We start from the raw sequence: 19,265 nt of genomic DNA on the forward strand, positions 1-19,265 counted from the left end.
TATCTCATAACTTCATTTTTTTCTTATGGCTTAATAATCCATTGTGTGTGTGTACCACATTTTGTTTATCCATTTTTTTGTTGATGGACACTTGGATTGTTTCTTCCTTTTGACTGTTGTGAATAATACTGCTGTAGACCTGGTTTACAAGGGTCTGTTTGAGACCCTATTTTTCACTTTCTTTGGGTATATACCTAGAAGTTAGAATTGTCAGATCACATGGTAATTCTATATTGAACTTTTAGAGGAACCACCGTATGGCTTTCCACAGTAGTTGCACCATTTTACATTCCTACCAGCAATACACTAGAATTCCAGTAGCTCCACATCATATCCTCTGCAATACTTATTTCCTTTTTTTTGTTTAGTAGCCATTCTTATAGGTATGAAGTGAACTTATCTTTTTTCTTGACTTCAAATAATGTAGTGTAGGTAAAGTCAGTAAACACTTATTGAAAATCTCCCATGTGCCAGGTACTAATTTCAAATTCAAATCAAAATTATAAACAAAACTCTGTTCAAGGACTCACTCTTTGGGGAGACACATGAAAACAAGTACCATTATGTGTGAAATAAATGCTATTAGGAGTACTACAGAAAGTATAATGGGAGCAGGAAACACAAGTGTAGATAAATAAAGTGTTACTTTAGATTATGCAGGTGACAAATTTAGTTGGAAACTACAGGGAGTTTTGTGTGGACTAAAATAATCAGGAAAGACCTTAAGTGTTTTGGAGGGGAAGAGAGATTTGGGAAGAATAGTTGTGTGGAATTTGAGGTGGCCCCGGGAAATGGTACAGAATTTAGTTGGATCTGCTTGCAGAGAGAATCAATTTCATGTAAAATTTGGGGGATGCTTTGGAATATAAGGGTTGGGTCAGAAATCAGGGAGAGTGGTTTAGATGGGAATTACGGAGAGATCAGAAATTTTTAAGCAGAAATTTTTGTTTGCTTTTGAGCAGGCTTGAGATGAGAATATTTAAGGAAGATTGGAATAGGCAAGATAGATTAGTTCAAGAAGGCCCTTGTCAGTAAGCTTCTATAATCAATTATTATAAAGTAATCTAGTCTATTTAAATTTCAGGATATCTGAATTCCAGATTGAATGATGCATTACAAAGATCTAAAATTTAAAATTTTATGTTAAATAATATATTTTTAATTGAAAATGATCCTCCTTGCCTTTTTTTTTAATTACTTTTTCTCCAGTTCATTTTTTAAACTGTTTTATTGGACATAATTCACATATCATATAATTCACCCCTTTAAAGGAGTTGTTTTAATAGATCACAGAATTGTGCAACCATCGCCACTATTTAATTTTAGAATATTTTCACACCCCCCCCCAAGGAAATCCTATTCACATTAATAATCATTTCCATTCCCCCCTGCCTCCCCTACCTCAACCCTAAGCAGCTACTAATCTACTTTGTTTCTATAGATTTGCCTATTCTGAGCATTTCATATAAATGGAATCATGCAATATGTACCACAGTGTACATACATTGTCTATATTTTATGTTCATATTTGTTTTGCAATTTTAATCCCAGTTTTAATCCTGATAAATACATGTCTGCATTTATGTAGTAGATCCTGTCCCAAAGAAGTTGATTTGTAAACTAAGTGGTTACCTCCTTTCCTCTCAGTTACCAATTGTGATTCTATACTCAGTTTCCTATTTGGTGTATAACCCAAAAGCTGAACCACTAGAGCAGTTACATATTCAAAATCTGTATTTATTTAACATAAGATTTACCATTTTATATAATATTTTAATTAACCATAAGAACTTTTTTTATAGTATATTCAACAGAACATAAGGGCAGATTGCTCCAATATTGACAAAATTCTTGAACCACCTGAAGGCCAAGATGAAGGTGTATGGAAGTATGAACATTTAAGGTAGGTCCTTATGATATATTAAAATAGTCATAATACTTCTACTAGTAAAAATAATTTCTGGTATTAGTGACAATTATGAATCATTAATAAAATTTACTATGTAAATTTACAGACCAGAAATTCAAATTCTAAAGCTTCTGTGTTTTTAGTGTCATAAGGTTCTCAGTTTTAGCTGTTGATGGTTTCCTGATGAAGTTATGCTACAGTACTACTGTTCTTTTCAAAAGTGGTTTCAAAGCTGGTTGGTAATTTGAACTACTAATAAGGACCTGTCTCTGCACCTTTCTGTTTTTATGGATTTGGACCTTTTCCCACCCCCACCCCCAGTTTTCCTTAATCATATTCCTAACCACAAATGTATTTCCATTTCCCCATTTGTGAATAACTATATAGTTCTCTGTAAAGGATCACCTCCTTATCCTAGTCTAGTTCTGGTATCTGATAAGTCACCTTTGAACTATGTGAACATTCAGTCTTCACTTCAGTAAAGAGAGGTTAATTATAATCTTAAATTAAGGAGTTTTGGAGTTTTTCATACTATCCTTTGAGAAGATTGATGACTAGTGAAAAAATAGAGTTAACTTTAGAAACAGCTGTATCTTTTTTTTAAAATTCAGTTTTATTGAGATATATTCACATACCATACAGTCATCCATGGTGTACAATCAGCTGTTTACAGCACTATCATATAGTTGTGCATTCATCACCCCAGTCTATTTTTTTTTTTTTTAATCATCATTTTATTGAGATATATTCACATACCACGCAGTCATACAAAACAAATTGTACTTTCGATTGTTTACAGTACCATTACATAGTTGTACATTCATCACCTAAATCAATCCCTGACACCTTCATTAGCACACACACAAAAATAACAAGAATAATAATTAGAGTGAAAAAGAGCAATTGAAGTAAAAAAGAACACTAGGTACCTTTGTCTGTTTGTTTGCTTCCCCTACTTTTCTACACATCGATCCATAAACTAGACAAAGTGGAGTTTGGTCCTTATGGCATTCCCAATCCCACTGTCACCCCTCATAAGCTACATTTTTATACAACTGTCTTCGAGATTCATGGGTTCTGGGTTGTAGTTTAATATTTTCAGGTATCCACCACCAGCTACCCCAATTCTTTAGAACCTAAAAAAGGTTGTCTAAAGTGTGCGTAAGAGTGCCCACCAGAGTGATCTCTCGGCTCGTTTTGGAATCTCTCTGCCACTGAAGCTTATTTCATTTCCTTTCACATCCCCCTTTTGGTCAAGAAGATGTTCTCCATCCCACGATGCCGGGTCTACATTCCTCCCCGGGAGTCATATTCCACGTTGCCAGGGAGATTCACTTCCCTGGGTGTCTGATCCCACGTAGGGGGGAGGGCAGTGATTTCACCTTTCAAGTTGGCTTAGCCAGAGAGAGAGGGCCACATCTGAGCAACAAAGAGGCATTCTGGAGGAGACTCTTAGGCACAAATACAGGGAGGTCTAGCCTCTCCTTTGCAGCAACCGTCTTCCCAAGGGTAAAACTTATGGTAGAGGGCTCAACCCATCAAACCACCAGTCCCCTGTGTCTGTGGTCATGTTAGCAACCATGGAGGTGGGGTAGGCGAATACCCCTGCATTCTCCACAGGCTCCTCAAGGGGGCACTACATCGTTTTTTTTTTTTTTTTTTTTCCTTGTTTGTCTTTTTTCTTTTTTTTTTTTTTAACTTTCCCTTCTTTTTTCAAATCAACTGTATGAAAAAAAAAGTTAAAAAGAAAACAAACATACAATAAAAGAACCTTTCAAAGAGACCATAGCAAGGGAGTAAGAAAAAGACAACTAACCTAAGATAACTGCTTAACTTCCAACATGTTCCTACTTTACCCCAAGAAAGCCACATACTATAGCAACATTTCAGTGAACTTGCCCCCACTACATCCATCAGAAATTAACAGACCATAGTCATTTCTGGGCATCCCCAGAACGTTAAATAGCTTATCTGTTCTTCTTGGATTATTGTTCCCCCTTCCTTAATTGCTCTCTACTGCTAGTTCCCCTACATTCTACATTATAAACCATTTGTTTTACATTTTTCAAAGTTCACATTAGTGGTAGCATATAATATTTCTCTTTTTGTGCCTGGCTTATTTCGCTCAGCATTATGTCTTCAAGGTTCATCCATGTTGTCATATGTTTCACCAGATCGTTCCTTCTTACTGCCGCGTAGTATTCCATCGTGTGTATATACCACATTTTATTTATCCTCTCATCTGTTGATGGACATTTGGGTTGTTTCCATCTCTTGGCAATTGTGAATAATGCTGCTATGAACATCGGCGTGCAGATATCTGTTCGTGTCACTGCTTTCCGATCTTCCGGGTATATCCCGAGAAGTGCAATCGCTGGATCGAATGGTAGCTCTATCTCTAGTTTTCTAAGGAACTGCCAGACTGACTTCCAGAGTGGCTGAACCATTATACAGTCCCACCAACAATGAATAAGAGTTCCAATTTCTCCACATCCCCTCCAGCATTTGTAGTTTCCTGTTTGTTTAATGGCAGCCATTCTAACCGGTGTTAGATGGTATCTCATTGTGGTCTTAATTTGCATCTCTCTAATAGCTAGTGAAGCTGAACATTTTTTCATGTGTTTCTTGGCCATTTGTATTTCCTCTTCAGAGAACTGTCTTTTCATATCTTTTGCCCATTTTATAATTGGGCTGTCTGTACTATTGTCATTGAGTTGTAGGATTTCTTTGTATATGCAAGATATCAGTCTTTTGTCAGATACATGGTTTCCAAAAATTTTTTCCCATTGAGTTGGCTGCCTCTTTACCTTTTTGAGAAATTCCTTTGAGGTGCAGAAACTTCTAAGCTTGAGGAGTTCCCATTTATCTATTTTCTCTTTTGTTGCTTGTGCTTTGGGTGTAAAGTCTAGGAAGTGGCCTCCTAATACAAGGTCTTGAAGATGTTTTCCTACATTATCTTCTAGGAGTTTAATGGTACTTTCTTTTATATTGAGATCTTTGGTCCATTTTGAGTTAATTTTTGTGTAGGGGGTGAGGTAGGGGTCCTCTTTCATTCTTTTGGATATGGATATCCAACTCTCCCAGCCCCATTTGTTGAAAAGACCATTATGGCTCAGTTCGGTGACTTTGGGGGCCTTATCAAAGATCAGTCGGCCATAGATCTGAGGGTCTATCTCTGAATTCTCAATTCGATTCCATTGATCTATATGTCTATCTTTGTGCCAGTACCATGCTGTTTTGGCAACTGTGGCTTTATAATAAGCTTCAAAGTCAGGGAGTGTAAGTCCTCCCACTTCGTTTTTCTTTTTTAGAGTGTCTTTAGCAATTGGAGGCATCTTCCCTTTCCAAATAAATTTGATAACTAGCTTTTCCAAGTCTGCAAAGTAGGTTGTTGGAATTTTGATTGGGATTGCATTGAATCTGTAGATGAGTTTGGGTAGAATTGACATCTTAATGACATTTAGCCTTCCTATCCATGAACATGGAATATTTTTCCATCTTTTAAGGTCCCCTTCTATTTCTTTTCGTAGAGTTATGTAGTTTTCTTTGTATAGGTCTTTTACATCTTTGGTTAAGTTTATTCCTAGGTACTTGATTTTTTTAGTTGCTATTGAAAATGGTATCTTTTTCTTGAGTGTCTCTTCAGTTTGTTCATTTCTAGCATATAGAAACATTACTGACTTATGTGCATTAATCTTGTATCCCGCTACTTTGCTAAATTTGTTTATTAGCTCTAGTAGGTGTATCGTTGATTTCTCAGGGTTTTCTAGATATAAGATCATATCATCTGCAAACAATGACAGTTTTACTTCTTCTTTTCCAATTTGGATGCCTTTTATTTCTTTGTCTTGCCGGATTGCCCTGGCTAGCACTTCCAGAACAATGTTGAATAACAGTGGTGACAGCGGGCATCCTTGTCTTGTTCCTGATCTTAGAGGGAAGGCTTTCAGTCTCTCACCATTGAGTACTATGCTGGCTGTGGGTTTTTCATATATGCTCTTTATCATGTTGAGGAAGTTTCCTTCAATTCCTACCTTTTGAAGTGTTTTTATCAAAAACGGATATTGGATTTTGTCAAATGCTTTTTCAGCATCTATTGAGATGATCAATTGATTTTTCCCTTTCGAGTTTTTAATGTGTTGTAATACATTGATTGTTTTTCTTATGTTGAACCATCCTTGCATGCCTGGAATGAACCCCACTTGGTCATGGTGTATGATTTTTTTAATGTGTCTTTGGATTCGATTTGCAAGTATTTTGTTGAGGATTTTTGCATCTATATTCATTAGGGAGATTGGCCGGTAGTTTTCCTTTTTTGTAGCATCTTTGCCTGGTTTTGGTATTAGATTGATGTTAGCTTCATAAAATGAGTTAGGTAGTGTTCCATTTTTTTCAATGTTTTGAAAGAGTTTGAGTAAGATTGGTGTCAGTTCTTTCTGGAAAGTTTGGTAGAATTCCCCTGTGAAGCCATCTGGCCCTGGGCATTTATTTGTGGGAAGATTTTTGATGACTGATTGGATCTCTTTGCTTGTGATGGGTTGGTTGAGGTCTTCTATTTCTTCTCTGGTCAGTCTAGGTTGTTCATATGTTTCCAGGAAATTGTCCATTTCTTCTACATTATCCAGTTTGTTGCCATACAGTTGTTCATAATATCCTCTTATAATTTTTTTAATTTCTTCAGGATCTGCAGTTATGTCACCTTTTTCATTCATTATTTTGTTTATATGGGTCTTCTCTCTTTTTGATTTTGTCAGTCTAGCTAGGGGCTTGTCAATCTTGTTGATCTTCTCAAAGAACCAACTTTTGGTGATATTTATCCTTTCTATTGTTTTTTTGTTCTCTATGTCATTTATTTCTGCTTTAATCCTTGTTATTTCTTTTCTTGTACTTGGTTTAGGATTGGTTTGCTGTTCATTTTCTAGCTTCTTCAGTTGATCCATTAGTTCTTTGATTTTGGCTCTTTCTTCCTTTTTAATATATGCGTTTAGTGCTATAAATTTCCCCCTTAGCACTGCTTTTGCTGCATCCCATAGGTTTTGGTATGTTGTGTTCTCATTTTCATTCGTCTCTATATATTTAGCAATTTCTCTTGCTATTTCTTCTTTAACCCACTGATTGTTTAGGAGTGTGTTGTTTAACCTCCAGGTATTTGTGAATTTTCTAAGTCTCTGATGGTTATTGACTTCTAATTGTATTCCATTGTGGTCAGAGAATGTGCTTTGAATAATTTCAATCTTTTTAAATTTATTGAGGCTTGTTTTATGTCCCAGCATATGATCTATTCTGGAGAAAGTTCCGTGAGCACTAGAAAAGTATGTGTATCCTGTTGATTTGGGATGTAATGTCCTGTAGATGTCTGTTAAATCTAATTCATTTATCAGATTGTTTAGGTTTTCAATTTCCTTATTGGTCTTCTGTCTGGTTGATCTATCTATAGGAGAGAGTGATGTGTTGAAGTCTCCCACAATTATTGTGGAAACATCAATTGCTTCCTTTAGTTTTGCCAATGTTTCTCTCATGTATTTTGTGGCACCTTGATTGGGTGCATAGACATTTACGATTGTTATTTCTTCTTGCTGAATTGCCCCTTTTATTAGTATGTAGTGGCCTTCTTTGTCTCTCAAAACATCCCTGCATTTGAAGTCTATTTTATCTGAGATTAAAATTGCTACACCTGCTTTCTTTTGGCTGTAGCTTGCATGAAATATTTTTTTCCATCCTTTCACTTTCAGTTTCTTTGTGTCCCTGTGTCTAAGATGAGTCTCTTGTATGCAACATATTGATGGTTCATTTTTTTTGATCCATTCTGCGAATCTATATCTTTTAATTGGGGAGTTTAGTCCATTTACATTCAACGTTAAAACCGTGAAGGCATTTCTTGAATCGGCCATCTTATCCTTTGGATTATGTTTGCCATATTTTTCCCTCTCTCTATTAATATCCTTTATTGTACCCATACCGAATCTCTTTAGTACTGAACCTTTCTCCAAGTCTCTCTGTCCTGTCTTTGTTTCTCTGTCTGTAGGGCTCCCTTTAGTATCTCCAGTAGGGCAGGTCTCTTGTTAGCAAATTCTCTCAGCGTTTCTTTGTCTGTGAAAAATTTAAGCTCTCCCTCAAATTTGAAGGAGAGCTTTGCTGGATAAAGTATTCTTGGCTGGAAATTCCTCTCACTCAGAATTTTAAATATATCGTGCCACTGCCTTCTCGCCTCCATGGTGGCTGCTGAGTAGTCACTACTTAGTCTTATGCTGTTTCCTTTGTATGTGGTGAATTGCTTTTCTCTTGCTGCTTTCAGAACTTGCTCCTTCTCTTCTATGTTTGACAGTGTGATCAGTATATGTCTTGGAGTGGGTTTTTTTGGATTTATTCTATTTGGAGTTCGCTGAGCATTTATGATTTGTGTATTTATGTTGTTTAGAAGATTTGGGAAGTTTTCCCCAACCATTTCTTTGAATACTCTTCCTAGACCTTTACCCTTTTCTTCCCCTTCTGGGACACCAATGAGTCTTATATTCGGACGTTTCATATTATCTATCATATCCCTGAGGTCCATTTCGAGTTTTTCAATTTTTTTCCCCATTCTTTCTTTTATGTTTTCATTTTCCATTCTGTCATCTTCCAGGTCACTGATTCGTTGTTCAACTTCCTCTAGTCTTGTACTATGAGTGTCCAGAATCTTTTTAATTTGGTCAACAGTTTCTTTAATTTCCATAAGATCATCCATTTTTTTATTTAGTCTTGCAGTGTCTTCTTTATGCTCTTCTAGGGTCTTCTTGATTTCCTTCATATCCCGTACTAGGGTCTCATTGTTCATCTTTAGTTCTTTGAGTAGCTGCTCTAGGTGTGTCTCTTCTGGTCTTTTGATTTGGGTGCTTGGGCTTGGGTTATCCATATCGTCTGGTTTTTTCATATGCTTTATAATTTTCTGTTGTTTTGGGCCTCGTGGCATTTGCTGACCTTGATAGGGTTCTTTTAGGGTTTGTAGACCAGTTGAAGTCCTTATCTCTAATTTATCAGATCTACAGCTTCGTGGAGTACACTTTCTCTAACTAACCAGCAGGTGGCGTCCACGAGCCACCTGTTCTCCACAAGCCAGATCTCCCCTGCTTAGCCTTTTTGGTGAGTGGGGGAGTGAGTCTTGTGGGGCCCAATTGGTGTCCCAAGCTTGCGTGTGTAGTTGGTGTTGCCTGCCCTGTATGTGGGGCGTGTTTCTGGGCAGTCGGGGAGGGGGGGTGGCCCTAACAATCAAATCTCCCTGATGATCCTAGAGTTTTAAAGCTACTGCAATAGTCTAATCCTTCAGTTCAGTCCTGCCACAGTTTGTCTCTGCCACTGACCCACAAGTCTTTGGTATTGGCGTATGGCTCCTGAGACTTGCAAGTGGGCCCCTCTTCCAGGCTGTGCACCCCGGGTCCTCTGTTGAGGGATGACTGTGCTATGTCGCAGGTGAGTGCCGTCCCCCCAGGGCAGTTCTGGGCTGCTGGGCTGTGTTGGGAGGCTCCCAGTCTGCTCAAATGATGGCTGAATGGGGCTCTGTTAATTCACACTGCTCCCCCTTCCCAGCTCTGGGACATTCAGCTGAGGTTGCAGGGAAGGCTAATGTCCACGCCCAGTTTTGTGGTGTGTGCCTGTTATTTGAAGCACTTCCGTCACACTGGGTTGTCTGGGGCAGCTCTGGGCTATGGGGCTGGCGATGGGCAGGAGTGTTTCCTGTCCACCAGGATGGTGGCTGTGAGCGGACACCCCCCTTTTCTTGGGAAGTTGTGTTGTTCAGTGAATTTTCTCAGCCACTGGATTGTTGCCTTTTGTCTCAGAGCTCTCTTAGTTCTGCTCTTGACTTGACGTGCCCAAATTTCAATTCTTTGAAGCTTTCTGTATTGAGCTTCTTAGAGTAATTGTTTTAGAAAAAGCAAAAAGGATTTAAAAAAAAAAAAAAAAACAAAAAAAAAAAAAAAAAAAAAAAACGGCCCTCCTCAGAGATCTAATGGGTTATTGAAATGCTAATAGACAAAGCAACCAGGGCCATTAAGGAAAGGTGCCCAGGGCAGAGAGATCAGCCTTGCTTCGGGATTTGCATATGCGCCTCAAGGCCTGATCTCCGCCCTTCCCCTTTCTGTGTTCACCAGAACTCCAAAAATCCTCTGCTTTTATTTTGGAGTTTTTCGTGTTGTTTTTTTTTCTATGCCTGTCTCCTCTCTGCTGGGCTGGCTGCTCTCAGAGTCTCTGGTGTCTGGCCTCAGTCTATCTATGGTTGGAGTTTGAATCAGTAGAATGAGTTTCCGGTAAGAGCAGCCACTGCAATTCTCCCTTCTCCTTCCTGGAGCTGACAGCCCCTCCTCCCCCGGGACTGAGCCTGGCAGGGAGGGGCGCGGGTCCCCTGGCCGCAAAAACTTACAGATTTCGCTGATCTCAGCAGTTCCACGTTTTCATGAGTGTTGTATGAAGTATGCCCAAAGTCAGATTGCTCTGTGGTGTCCAGACCACGCAGTTCCTGGCTTTTTACCTACTTTCCTGGAGGAGTAACTAAAACATACAGCTCACCAGTCTGCCATCTTGCCCCGCCTCTATCCCCAGTCTATTTTTGAACATTTTCCTTAAACCAGAAAGAATAAAAAGAATAAAAAATAAAAAAGAACACCTAAATCATCCCCCCATCCCACCCTATTTTTCATTTAGTATCTTGAATTTACTAGGTTGCTCCTTGAAGTTATTAACTTTCCAGTATAAATGGGAATTGGGGGTGAGTTTACGTATTAAATATAGAGAATGCAATATAAGGTATACATGTGTATATATAAGTAGTATAAGATGTTCATCTGAGTTCATTACTTTTGAGTTGGTTTTTAGATAAGTAGAGTGGAAATAGGACTTTCCTTGAATACATTAAACTTCATTACCTGCGATGAGTGTCTCAACTTGTAGTCAGGGTACTTTTTTTTCTTTCTTAGTGCTACATGCTTGTCTTGATACTGCTAAGACAATGTCATGTCATAACGGTACAGCAGTTTCAGGATGCTGAAACTTCTTTATGTCTTTTATCATACTTGGACAACTTACTGGATTTATTTATTTTTTTTAAATACCACTCAGTACAGGATAATTGAAAGTATAAGTATGTAAATATTTTTCTGTTCTTTTAACTCAGGATTGAGAGTACTTTAATATAGTTAAATGTTTGCCTTGTTTTAATCAGCCTTGAAAATAGGTAACAAGTTTGGGATTCATGATGAAACTAAGTGGCATCTATGTTTTACTACAAGTGTAAATCCTAACAAGTGAGAGATGAGTTTAGTTTATGAGACTTTTATTTTAGTTCTAAGAAAACATTTTCCTCCTTATTTGACTTATACTATGAAGTATACATTACACAAAACTTATAAGATCTTTCTTGTGTCTATCCCATTTGTCCTGGGCTATTCTTTCTACTTTCATTATTTTTTTTCTGACAGTTACCCACTCGTTTTGTTTTGTGTTGAACATCACATATTTATTCTTTGTCTCTTTATCATATTGGGTATATCTGTATAGTTTAGCAAGAAGAGTTTCAAAGGTAGCCTTTTGGGGTTTTTTTTGCATGTACTTCATGTTACCGATTTGAGGCCATATACTTGCCATTATTGGTTAATGCAGTTGATTATATTATGATGTTAATGAGAATTGGGTCATGGCTTCAGTCATAGCTTCCACTAGCCCATACTGAATCTTTGTGATTAGAAAAAGGTGCTCTTCTGTTTGAGTGGATGCAATCCAATTCAGGGTGCATGGCTTGGAGATTAAAGGTAGGTTGGATTTCAGCTCCAGCTTGTATCTTCAACTGCACAGCTATATGTGTTAGCCTTGTATTCAATTAACTTGAAGTCATTTAGTTTTGCACTATTTCGTTGTTGTAGATTGTACCCATAACACTGCTGAATCAGTTAGCTTAAGTTTGCTGTTGACCATAAAAGGTTTGAACTAGATAAGAAAGTTGCTAGTCATCACTAGTCGTTATTACTGCTTACTGGAAAGATGTCGCAGAAAGGCATAACATTCGTCCTACTGATAAGGGGCAGTAGGGAGTAATGCGGTGATTCAGATACAGTGTTATTTTTGTCTTCCAAGAACAGCATTATTATTAGGTATGTGGAAAGGAAATATGGTTATGGACAAATGAAAATTTGATTTGACCCTTGTCTTTTTATTTGCTTTCTTCTATTATAACGTACCTTAAATAAATAAGTAAATAAACACCAGATTTACCAGATTTGTTTCATATGTGTTCATTTTTTTTCTTTTGGGATTCACTCTTTTATCTTCTATCTAGGTTTTTTAGCTTTAGATGTTTACAGAACCAAAGTGTTTTCATCTGTTTGATAGGAAAATATAGTAGTGATTATCTAACTTCAAACTGTGAACAAATTTTTTCTGGTAGGACTTTTAGAGGGAGCATGTTCAGTATTTTGTCAGCTATAAAACAAGTGGAGGATTAATTGCTTGCTCATATCAAATAATTCTGTTATCTATGTAAAAGTGGTGATCCCAGTGTCGTGTAATTTCCACCAGTATTCATTTATTCAAAAGTATTTATTGAGCACTTACTATATGTGTTCTAGGCTTTATAGTTTTCAGGTTTGGCAATTTAAGAAGGAAGGTATATTGTGGAAAAATGCCCAAGATTTATTAAGTGACAAAAGCAAATTGCAGAATTGTGTATGATGTGATCCCATTGTTGATAAACAATATATTTTTGATCTGTGCATAGAAAAGCCAATTTGTGTGTAAACAACAGTTTTCCATGGAGAGGGGGTGGTGGAAGTTTAGAAGACTTTCATTTCCTACATTATATATTTAGTGATGTTTGAGGTTTTTATAAGGAGCATGTGTTTGTAGTCAGAACAAAACTTAGAAAATACATGTAAGTACAAAAACTGGAATCATACTGTGAAATATAGATATATAAATCATCTGTATGTTTATATATAGACCAATATTTTACTACTTTCCAATTGTTAATCACTTTGAATGTTTACAACATTTTTCTCTTGTGTGTATAAAGTTCCAGTGAACATCTTTGTACATATATCTGCATGCAGTTCTGATAATTTCATTAGAATAGATTCTTAGGAGAATGACTTAGTCATAGAGTATACATTTCCTAAGCATTTTGTTAAATGTTTCCAAATAATTTCCCTGGAAAATTGTGCTAATATCCAGTTTAAAAGAGTGATCAACGTTGAATTGTGGTATTGAACTCTGGTATTGATTGTTGGTTCTGTTTTTAATCTGTAAGTCTTTTGAAGAAATGTGCCTTTTTAATTCAGGTGGTGTTGGTAAAGTTGAAGAGGAAGGAGGGTTGGTACTGATGAGACTTTCTTTTTACAGTCAATATTCTAAAAATAATTTTGGATAATATGATTTTTCACTTATGTATTTGCATTTTTAGGCAGTTCTGCCTTGAGCTAAATGGACTTGCTGTCAAACTTCAGGTAATATTTTGTTTAAATTAAAATGTAATGGAAAGTTCTAGTGTTTTCTATTTTTTGTAATTTAATATCCTTACAGAGACTTATCCAAAATTTTAATTATTTTCTTTTAGAATTTTACATGGAATTTAGTTACCCAAATGACAAACTTTTCTTTATTATTTTACATATTAAGATACATAATTACTTTTAACAGAGTGAGTGCCATCCAGATACATGTACTCAGATGACAGCAACTGAACAATGGATTTTTCTTTGTGCAGCTCATAAAACTCCAAAAGAGGTGAGGATTTATGAAACAATAGAATGAATAGAATCATCATAACTGAAATCTCTCCATGGTAATGGTAGATAAGTTTTTAGAGCTTTTAGCTCACTGCTTATTTTAATGTTTGGGTTAGAGTATCTTGCTACAAAGTTTTTGTCAAAGTGCTATTTTAAGATTTTATATTATTAGCATCATTTTTCATAACTGGGCTATTGCATGGATTGAGCTCACTTTATGATTCACTGGCTATCACAGAATAACATCTGTCACACTGTTCTGATACCCACTATGTAATGGGTGATACATAAACTTTAGCTTTTTGTTCAGTCATGATTTCTTCTTGTGGTAGGAAGAACTGTTGGTAATTACTAGTTGATGCTTAGTCTATTAAGAACAAGTATTACTTTTGAGCTTTTTAATTTCATAGGTTAATATTTTTCTCCATATTTCATTAATACTTCTTACCTATTTGTCAGAACCCAACATAATGATTTTTTTCTTCATAATTGGTTCTACATTAAAGAAATCATTCATGTTGTTTTCTCTTCATCTAGTTTTTAAGGTAAGAGTATAGTCAGTAGCAACTGTTTACAGAACTTATTTCTTACTTTAAATAATTTCTTCATATCATCTGATACCCATTATATATTCAGTTCTTCTTAGTTGTCTCCAAAATATCCTTTTAACTTGTTTAGACCATACATTAATTGCCTTTCCCTTAATCTGCATTCCTTTTTAATCTTGAGTAGTTTCTTTTTACTTGACACTGACTCATTCAAGATACTGAGCCAGTTCTTAGAATTACAGACCTTAAAACAGTCATTATATTGACAGACCTCTAAGGCTTGAAGACAAGTGACTCACTAGTTGGAAAATCAATACCTGGTATATTTTTGTTTGAAAAAGCGTAAATTCTCCAAAATAAGGAGTATTTGGTACCTATGTAAGCAAGTAGTACTGATTTGAAAAACGTATTTCATTACATTTTTCATGTTAATGAATTGAAGTATTAAGATTGTAAATCAATTTACATATGGGAAAATCCACTTAAATTCATTGATGTCACTGTAATTGGCTACATAGTATGGTGAATGATGTAACGATTACAATTAGGAAGCTGAATCAAGAAGGCTAATTTCATTTTGACATATTGCAAAGATGCATTATTCTGACTCTTAAATGCTGTCTGGTTGGTGATGTGATATGATATATCTATATGATATATCTATACTGTCATTGTCATTGTTTTTTCTTGGTTAATATTAAATTGTATAATGGGGTAATCATCAGCATTTAGGGCCTGTGAACAAAAAGTCTTAAAATTTCAGCATTGCTTACTGAGGCTCTGATTAGCTTGGTTACAGTATAAGTCAGTGGACCAGGAAAAAGTACATAATCATTCTGAAGTTTTAAGGGATTTTTTTCTTAGAATATGCCCAGGTCTTTAGAAGAAGACACCTATATGATATATACATAATGTAGCAGTAAAGCTTGTTATATCCTTTCTTTTCTAGTGTCCTGCCATAGACTACACTAGGCACACACTTGATGGTGCTGCATGTCTTCTGAATAGTAATAAATATTTTCCCAGCAGGTAAACAAAACTTTTAAACATGGTATTAAACTTTTGGGATTTAATTTCAAGAATTACTATTTTAAAACTAAAATTAGGTTACTGGTTAATGTCTTCTTTAATTTATTTTTATTTTTATTTTTTTAATTTTTTTACTGCTATATATTTATTTGGCCTGTTAAAAGTTATTCAGATTTTAAAATTACAGTTGTGGTTAAACTAGAGGCAGCAGGACTTGGCTTACAAGGCTCGACACCAGTTGAATCAATTCTAGTTCTTGCTGCTGTGCCTCATTCTCCAAGTTTCTCCCTCTTATGTCTTAGGGTTAAAGATGTTTACACACTTGTTCACATGAATTTCTCTGTGTAGTCAACTGCCCCTTACACAACATGCCTAAAAAGCAAACTTTCTTAAGTTGGACTGCTTCTTTTTGAATAAAGTCCTTATCCTTCCCTACAGACTTTTAACATCTGAGAAGAAGCCTGTGTACACTGTACTATGTTATTGATGAGGTTTGGAAGAATAGTTGAGGACCCTTGTGACTGGCCTTTTATTCTATTAAGATATTTGTTACCAGGTGATTTTTCCCCCCAAATCTAATTAGCTCCAAAGAGCTCATATGAAATATCTTTTTAAAAAAGACCGATTGTGCCTCAGTATCCCATGTGTATTTTTTTAAAAAAAAGAATACTAGGAATATGCAATTAAAAAAAGAAAACAGTTCTGTAGAGTAAGTTCCTTTCAACTAGTGGGCAAATATTGATGTCTTAAGTGTTTCTTTTAGTAAGTTTTGAGTTGTCAGTGATTCATTTTAATTCACTAATACTGCCTTAAACTTTTACAAAGTTAAAGAAACTGTAATAGTGAATTTAATTTAAGCACTGTAGTTAGGTAGAAAGGGTACTGGCTCGAGTGAAAAACCAGAATTCCAGTCCTGCCCTTGCGACTTACTAGCACTGTGACCTTGGGCTACTCAGCTTCCTTAGGTTTCATTGTCTACATTTTTGAAATGAGAAGATTAGACTATAATTTCTAAGATTCTATGAATTCTTTTCTATTTCTAGAGTTAGCATAAAGGAATCATCTGTAGCAAAACTAGGATCAGTATGCCGTAGGATTTACAGAATATTTTCACATGCGTATTTTCATCACCGGCAGATATTTGATGAATATGAAGTAAGTATATATCACTAATTATCCTGATGCATTCTTGTCAGACTGACAGTAATAAATGTTAATATTATTTCTAGTTGGTTTGGTTTTGTATAGTAAATTAAAATAACATTTTTTCTTCGTTTCTACAGAATGAAACATTTTTGTGTCATCGGTTTACTAAATTTGTGATGAAATATAATTTGATGTCCAAGGATAACCTGATTGTACCAATTTTAGAAGAGGAAGTACAGAATTCAGTTTCTGGAGAAAGTGAAGCATGAAGGGAATCAGAGAAAAATGTACTGAACACATAATTAATATTAATTATGTACTGTATATATATCATTTTAGACACATCAATCATGTATCCATATTATAGCTTTTTTGTTTAGTATAGGTTTTTGTATGCTGTGTGTAGCCTTTTAAAATGGGAAATACTTTTTAAGTTATTCATGAGCTGTATATTCACCAGTGTGGCACTCATGGTTTTTAAATAAGATTAGTATTATCTGTTTATAATGCCTGTTAATAAAAGAATTTACAGTTTGGTAAAATTGCTGCTAAACAATCATTGGATCACAATCCTCATTAAATAAACCCATCTATATAAAAAGATGAGTGAGCTTGAGGTTTCGCACAAGCCATTTACTAAAGAAATGGTAAATTTTTCCTTTGGTTTTTAATCCCTGAGTTTAGATTTTCTAGAAGATTCTGTAGTACATAAAGTCTTAACTTTTCAAACGTGATAAAATATTTTAAAATTCTGTTTATAGTTTTTGATATGCATATATAATTATGTGTATATCCAAATGTAAATGCAAATGAAGTATTAGTAACACTTAAATGATTTTACTATGCTACATAAAGTATATTCTTGGCCAGCATACCTGGAAAGGACTTACCTTTCTGCAACAATGTATGTTATATGTGAAATGATGATGACCATAGGCACAATAATGACGTTCCCACTGGAAACTCCCATCTCTCCCTTCTGAATTCCCCTAATTCGCTCCCTGAACAGCATTAGCTGAGAAGCTTTTCACCAAACTGTGATTTAATGGTAGCTTATACCTATTTATGTTTGTATTCATTGCTTACAAATTATACCTCATATTAGCAATTACATTACACTACAGGAAAAAATGTATTGGCATAGATTCTTACCTTTGTTTTGCAAAATTGTTCTATTTGGAAAATAGTCCTTAAAATCGTTTGACTCTTCCTATTCGTAACATTAATCGTTTCATTTAACCATTGAGGCAGCATTTAGGTAGAGTTGAAAGAATATTGTAATATTTATTTTGTACCCTCTCCCCACAAAGTTTATGTTTGAATTATATGCACATGTGAGATTATTTGCAATAATTTGCAGGTTCCAAGGATGTTAATGAATGGTCATACATTTTTTGGACTATGTTATAATTCATTGTCTTAAGAAGGATTCAACTACAGATTTAACAAACTAATAATCTGTTGGAGGCAGTTTTTAAAAAAGCATTGTAGGTCTTACTGCCAAACTGAAGGGAGGCACTAAGAGAGGGTAAAAACATTGTACATGTAGTGAAGAAAATATTTAAATCCATAACTTGAATTTAGCAATCACGGGGAACTTCTTTTTCATTTTTAATTACATTTTTCTTTGATAAAAGGCTCATTTTGAAATGAAGATGAAAATGTATTAATCTTACTTGAATGTGAGGAAATAATTTATACAATATGAGGCAAGTATGTACAGCAAAAATGTGGGAAGTAGTAGCTTAATGAGATTGTGTGTATAATTTATGCTTTTCTAAGCCTGCCAGCCTATTTGGCTTTGAACAGTGCTATCCTAGCAGCCATTCATTAGTATGCCTCAGCCCACAGCTATCTTTTAGGAAGTTTGGTGTTCACGGTGAAAGGAATGTTGACTTTGAAATTATGCATTTATATTAATGTAACTATAAAATACCAATGGGAATAGTAATTTTTAAATGAACTTTCTAAGTATTGAGAGACAAACTACTAAATTAATAAATTATATAGTAATGTGGCTGTTTTCTCTAGAAGGCATTTCACAATAAATTTATGTTACTTGACTTTTCTTGGTGAACATTTGAACTAAGACAGTGACTGGGATTGGTGATCTAGCTAAGTATTTTGAAACACACTGGTTTGGTGTTTACAGGGAAATAAAATATGATTTTTTTCCTACTCATTCCATCTTCCCTGTAGTCTGTGTTTGGAGTTAATCATAAAAAAAAAAAAAAAAAAAAAAAAAAAAAAAAAAAAATTCCCTGAAAGAAAACATCCATTTATAGTTTTGTTTTGTATTCATGTTGATATTTCAATCGTATTTATTGCACTATGAGGTTGATTCATTATACTAGATAAGACCTAAACAAAACATTTTCTATTTAACTAATGCTGTTTACATAATTTTGAAAATGTATATGTATGTACCTAAGTGGTATTAAATTAATGAGCCTGGCAAACCATTAATTTATAACGTAAGTGTTCTAAAAAGTGGAGAAATGAAGAACTCACCATTCTGTGTAATAGGGTAGTTAGGCTCCACTTTTGTTTGAATTATCCTATAGAGATCCAAAATTAAAAATTAAATTTTTCTTTTCATAAAATTATTTTGACCATGTACTTAACTCTTTTTTTCCAATCCTATGGGGGAAAGGAGCTTACTTTTGCTAATCTGTGTTCCCAGAAGTAACATAGTTCTTTTTTGTATGTAAATTACCTTTTCTCTGTCTTGAAGTGTTAAGTTTGCATTTCTAGAACAGATTCTCAGTTAAATTCTTAATTATTTAGCACTTTTAATATCAGAATAAAATTTAAAATACATATTACATTGTTAGTAAGGCTTGTGTTGTAGTTATAAACACATTTACTGACTGATTCCAAATTCAT

The 19,265-nt window shown here is 35.1% G+C and overlaps 1 protein-coding gene across 2 annotated transcripts in view; it reads left to right on the plus strand.

Moving 5' to 3' along the window:
• Nucleotides 1-18,985, plus strand: part of LOC119544930 (MOB-like protein phocein) — a 43,772-nt gene extending 24,787 nt beyond the window's left edge. For both annotated transcript variants that reach the window (XM_037850506.1, XM_037850507.1), the window contains 6 exons: nt 1,803-1,903; nt 13,332-13,374; nt 13,568-13,654; nt 15,154-15,233; nt 16,277-16,388; nt 16,517-18,985. In XM_037850506.1, the coding sequence (XP_037706434.1) occupies nt 1,803-1,903; nt 13,332-13,374; nt 13,568-13,654; nt 15,154-15,233; nt 16,277-16,388; nt 16,517-16,648 (555 nt within the window). In that variant the 3' untranslated portion in view covers nt 16,649-18,985. The remainder of the gene's footprint in view (nt 1-1,802; nt 1,904-13,331; nt 13,375-13,567; nt 13,655-15,153; nt 15,234-16,276; nt 16,389-16,516) is intronic.
• Nucleotides 18,986-19,265: the final 280 nt, after the last annotated feature.

Source organism: Choloepus didactylus, chromosome 9 (assembly GCF_015220235.1).
Source record: "Choloepus didactylus isolate mChoDid1 chromosome 9, mChoDid1.pri, whole genome shotgun sequence".
Taxonomy (NCBI): Eukaryota; Metazoa; Chordata; class Mammalia; order Pilosa; family Megalonychidae; genus Choloepus; species Choloepus didactylus.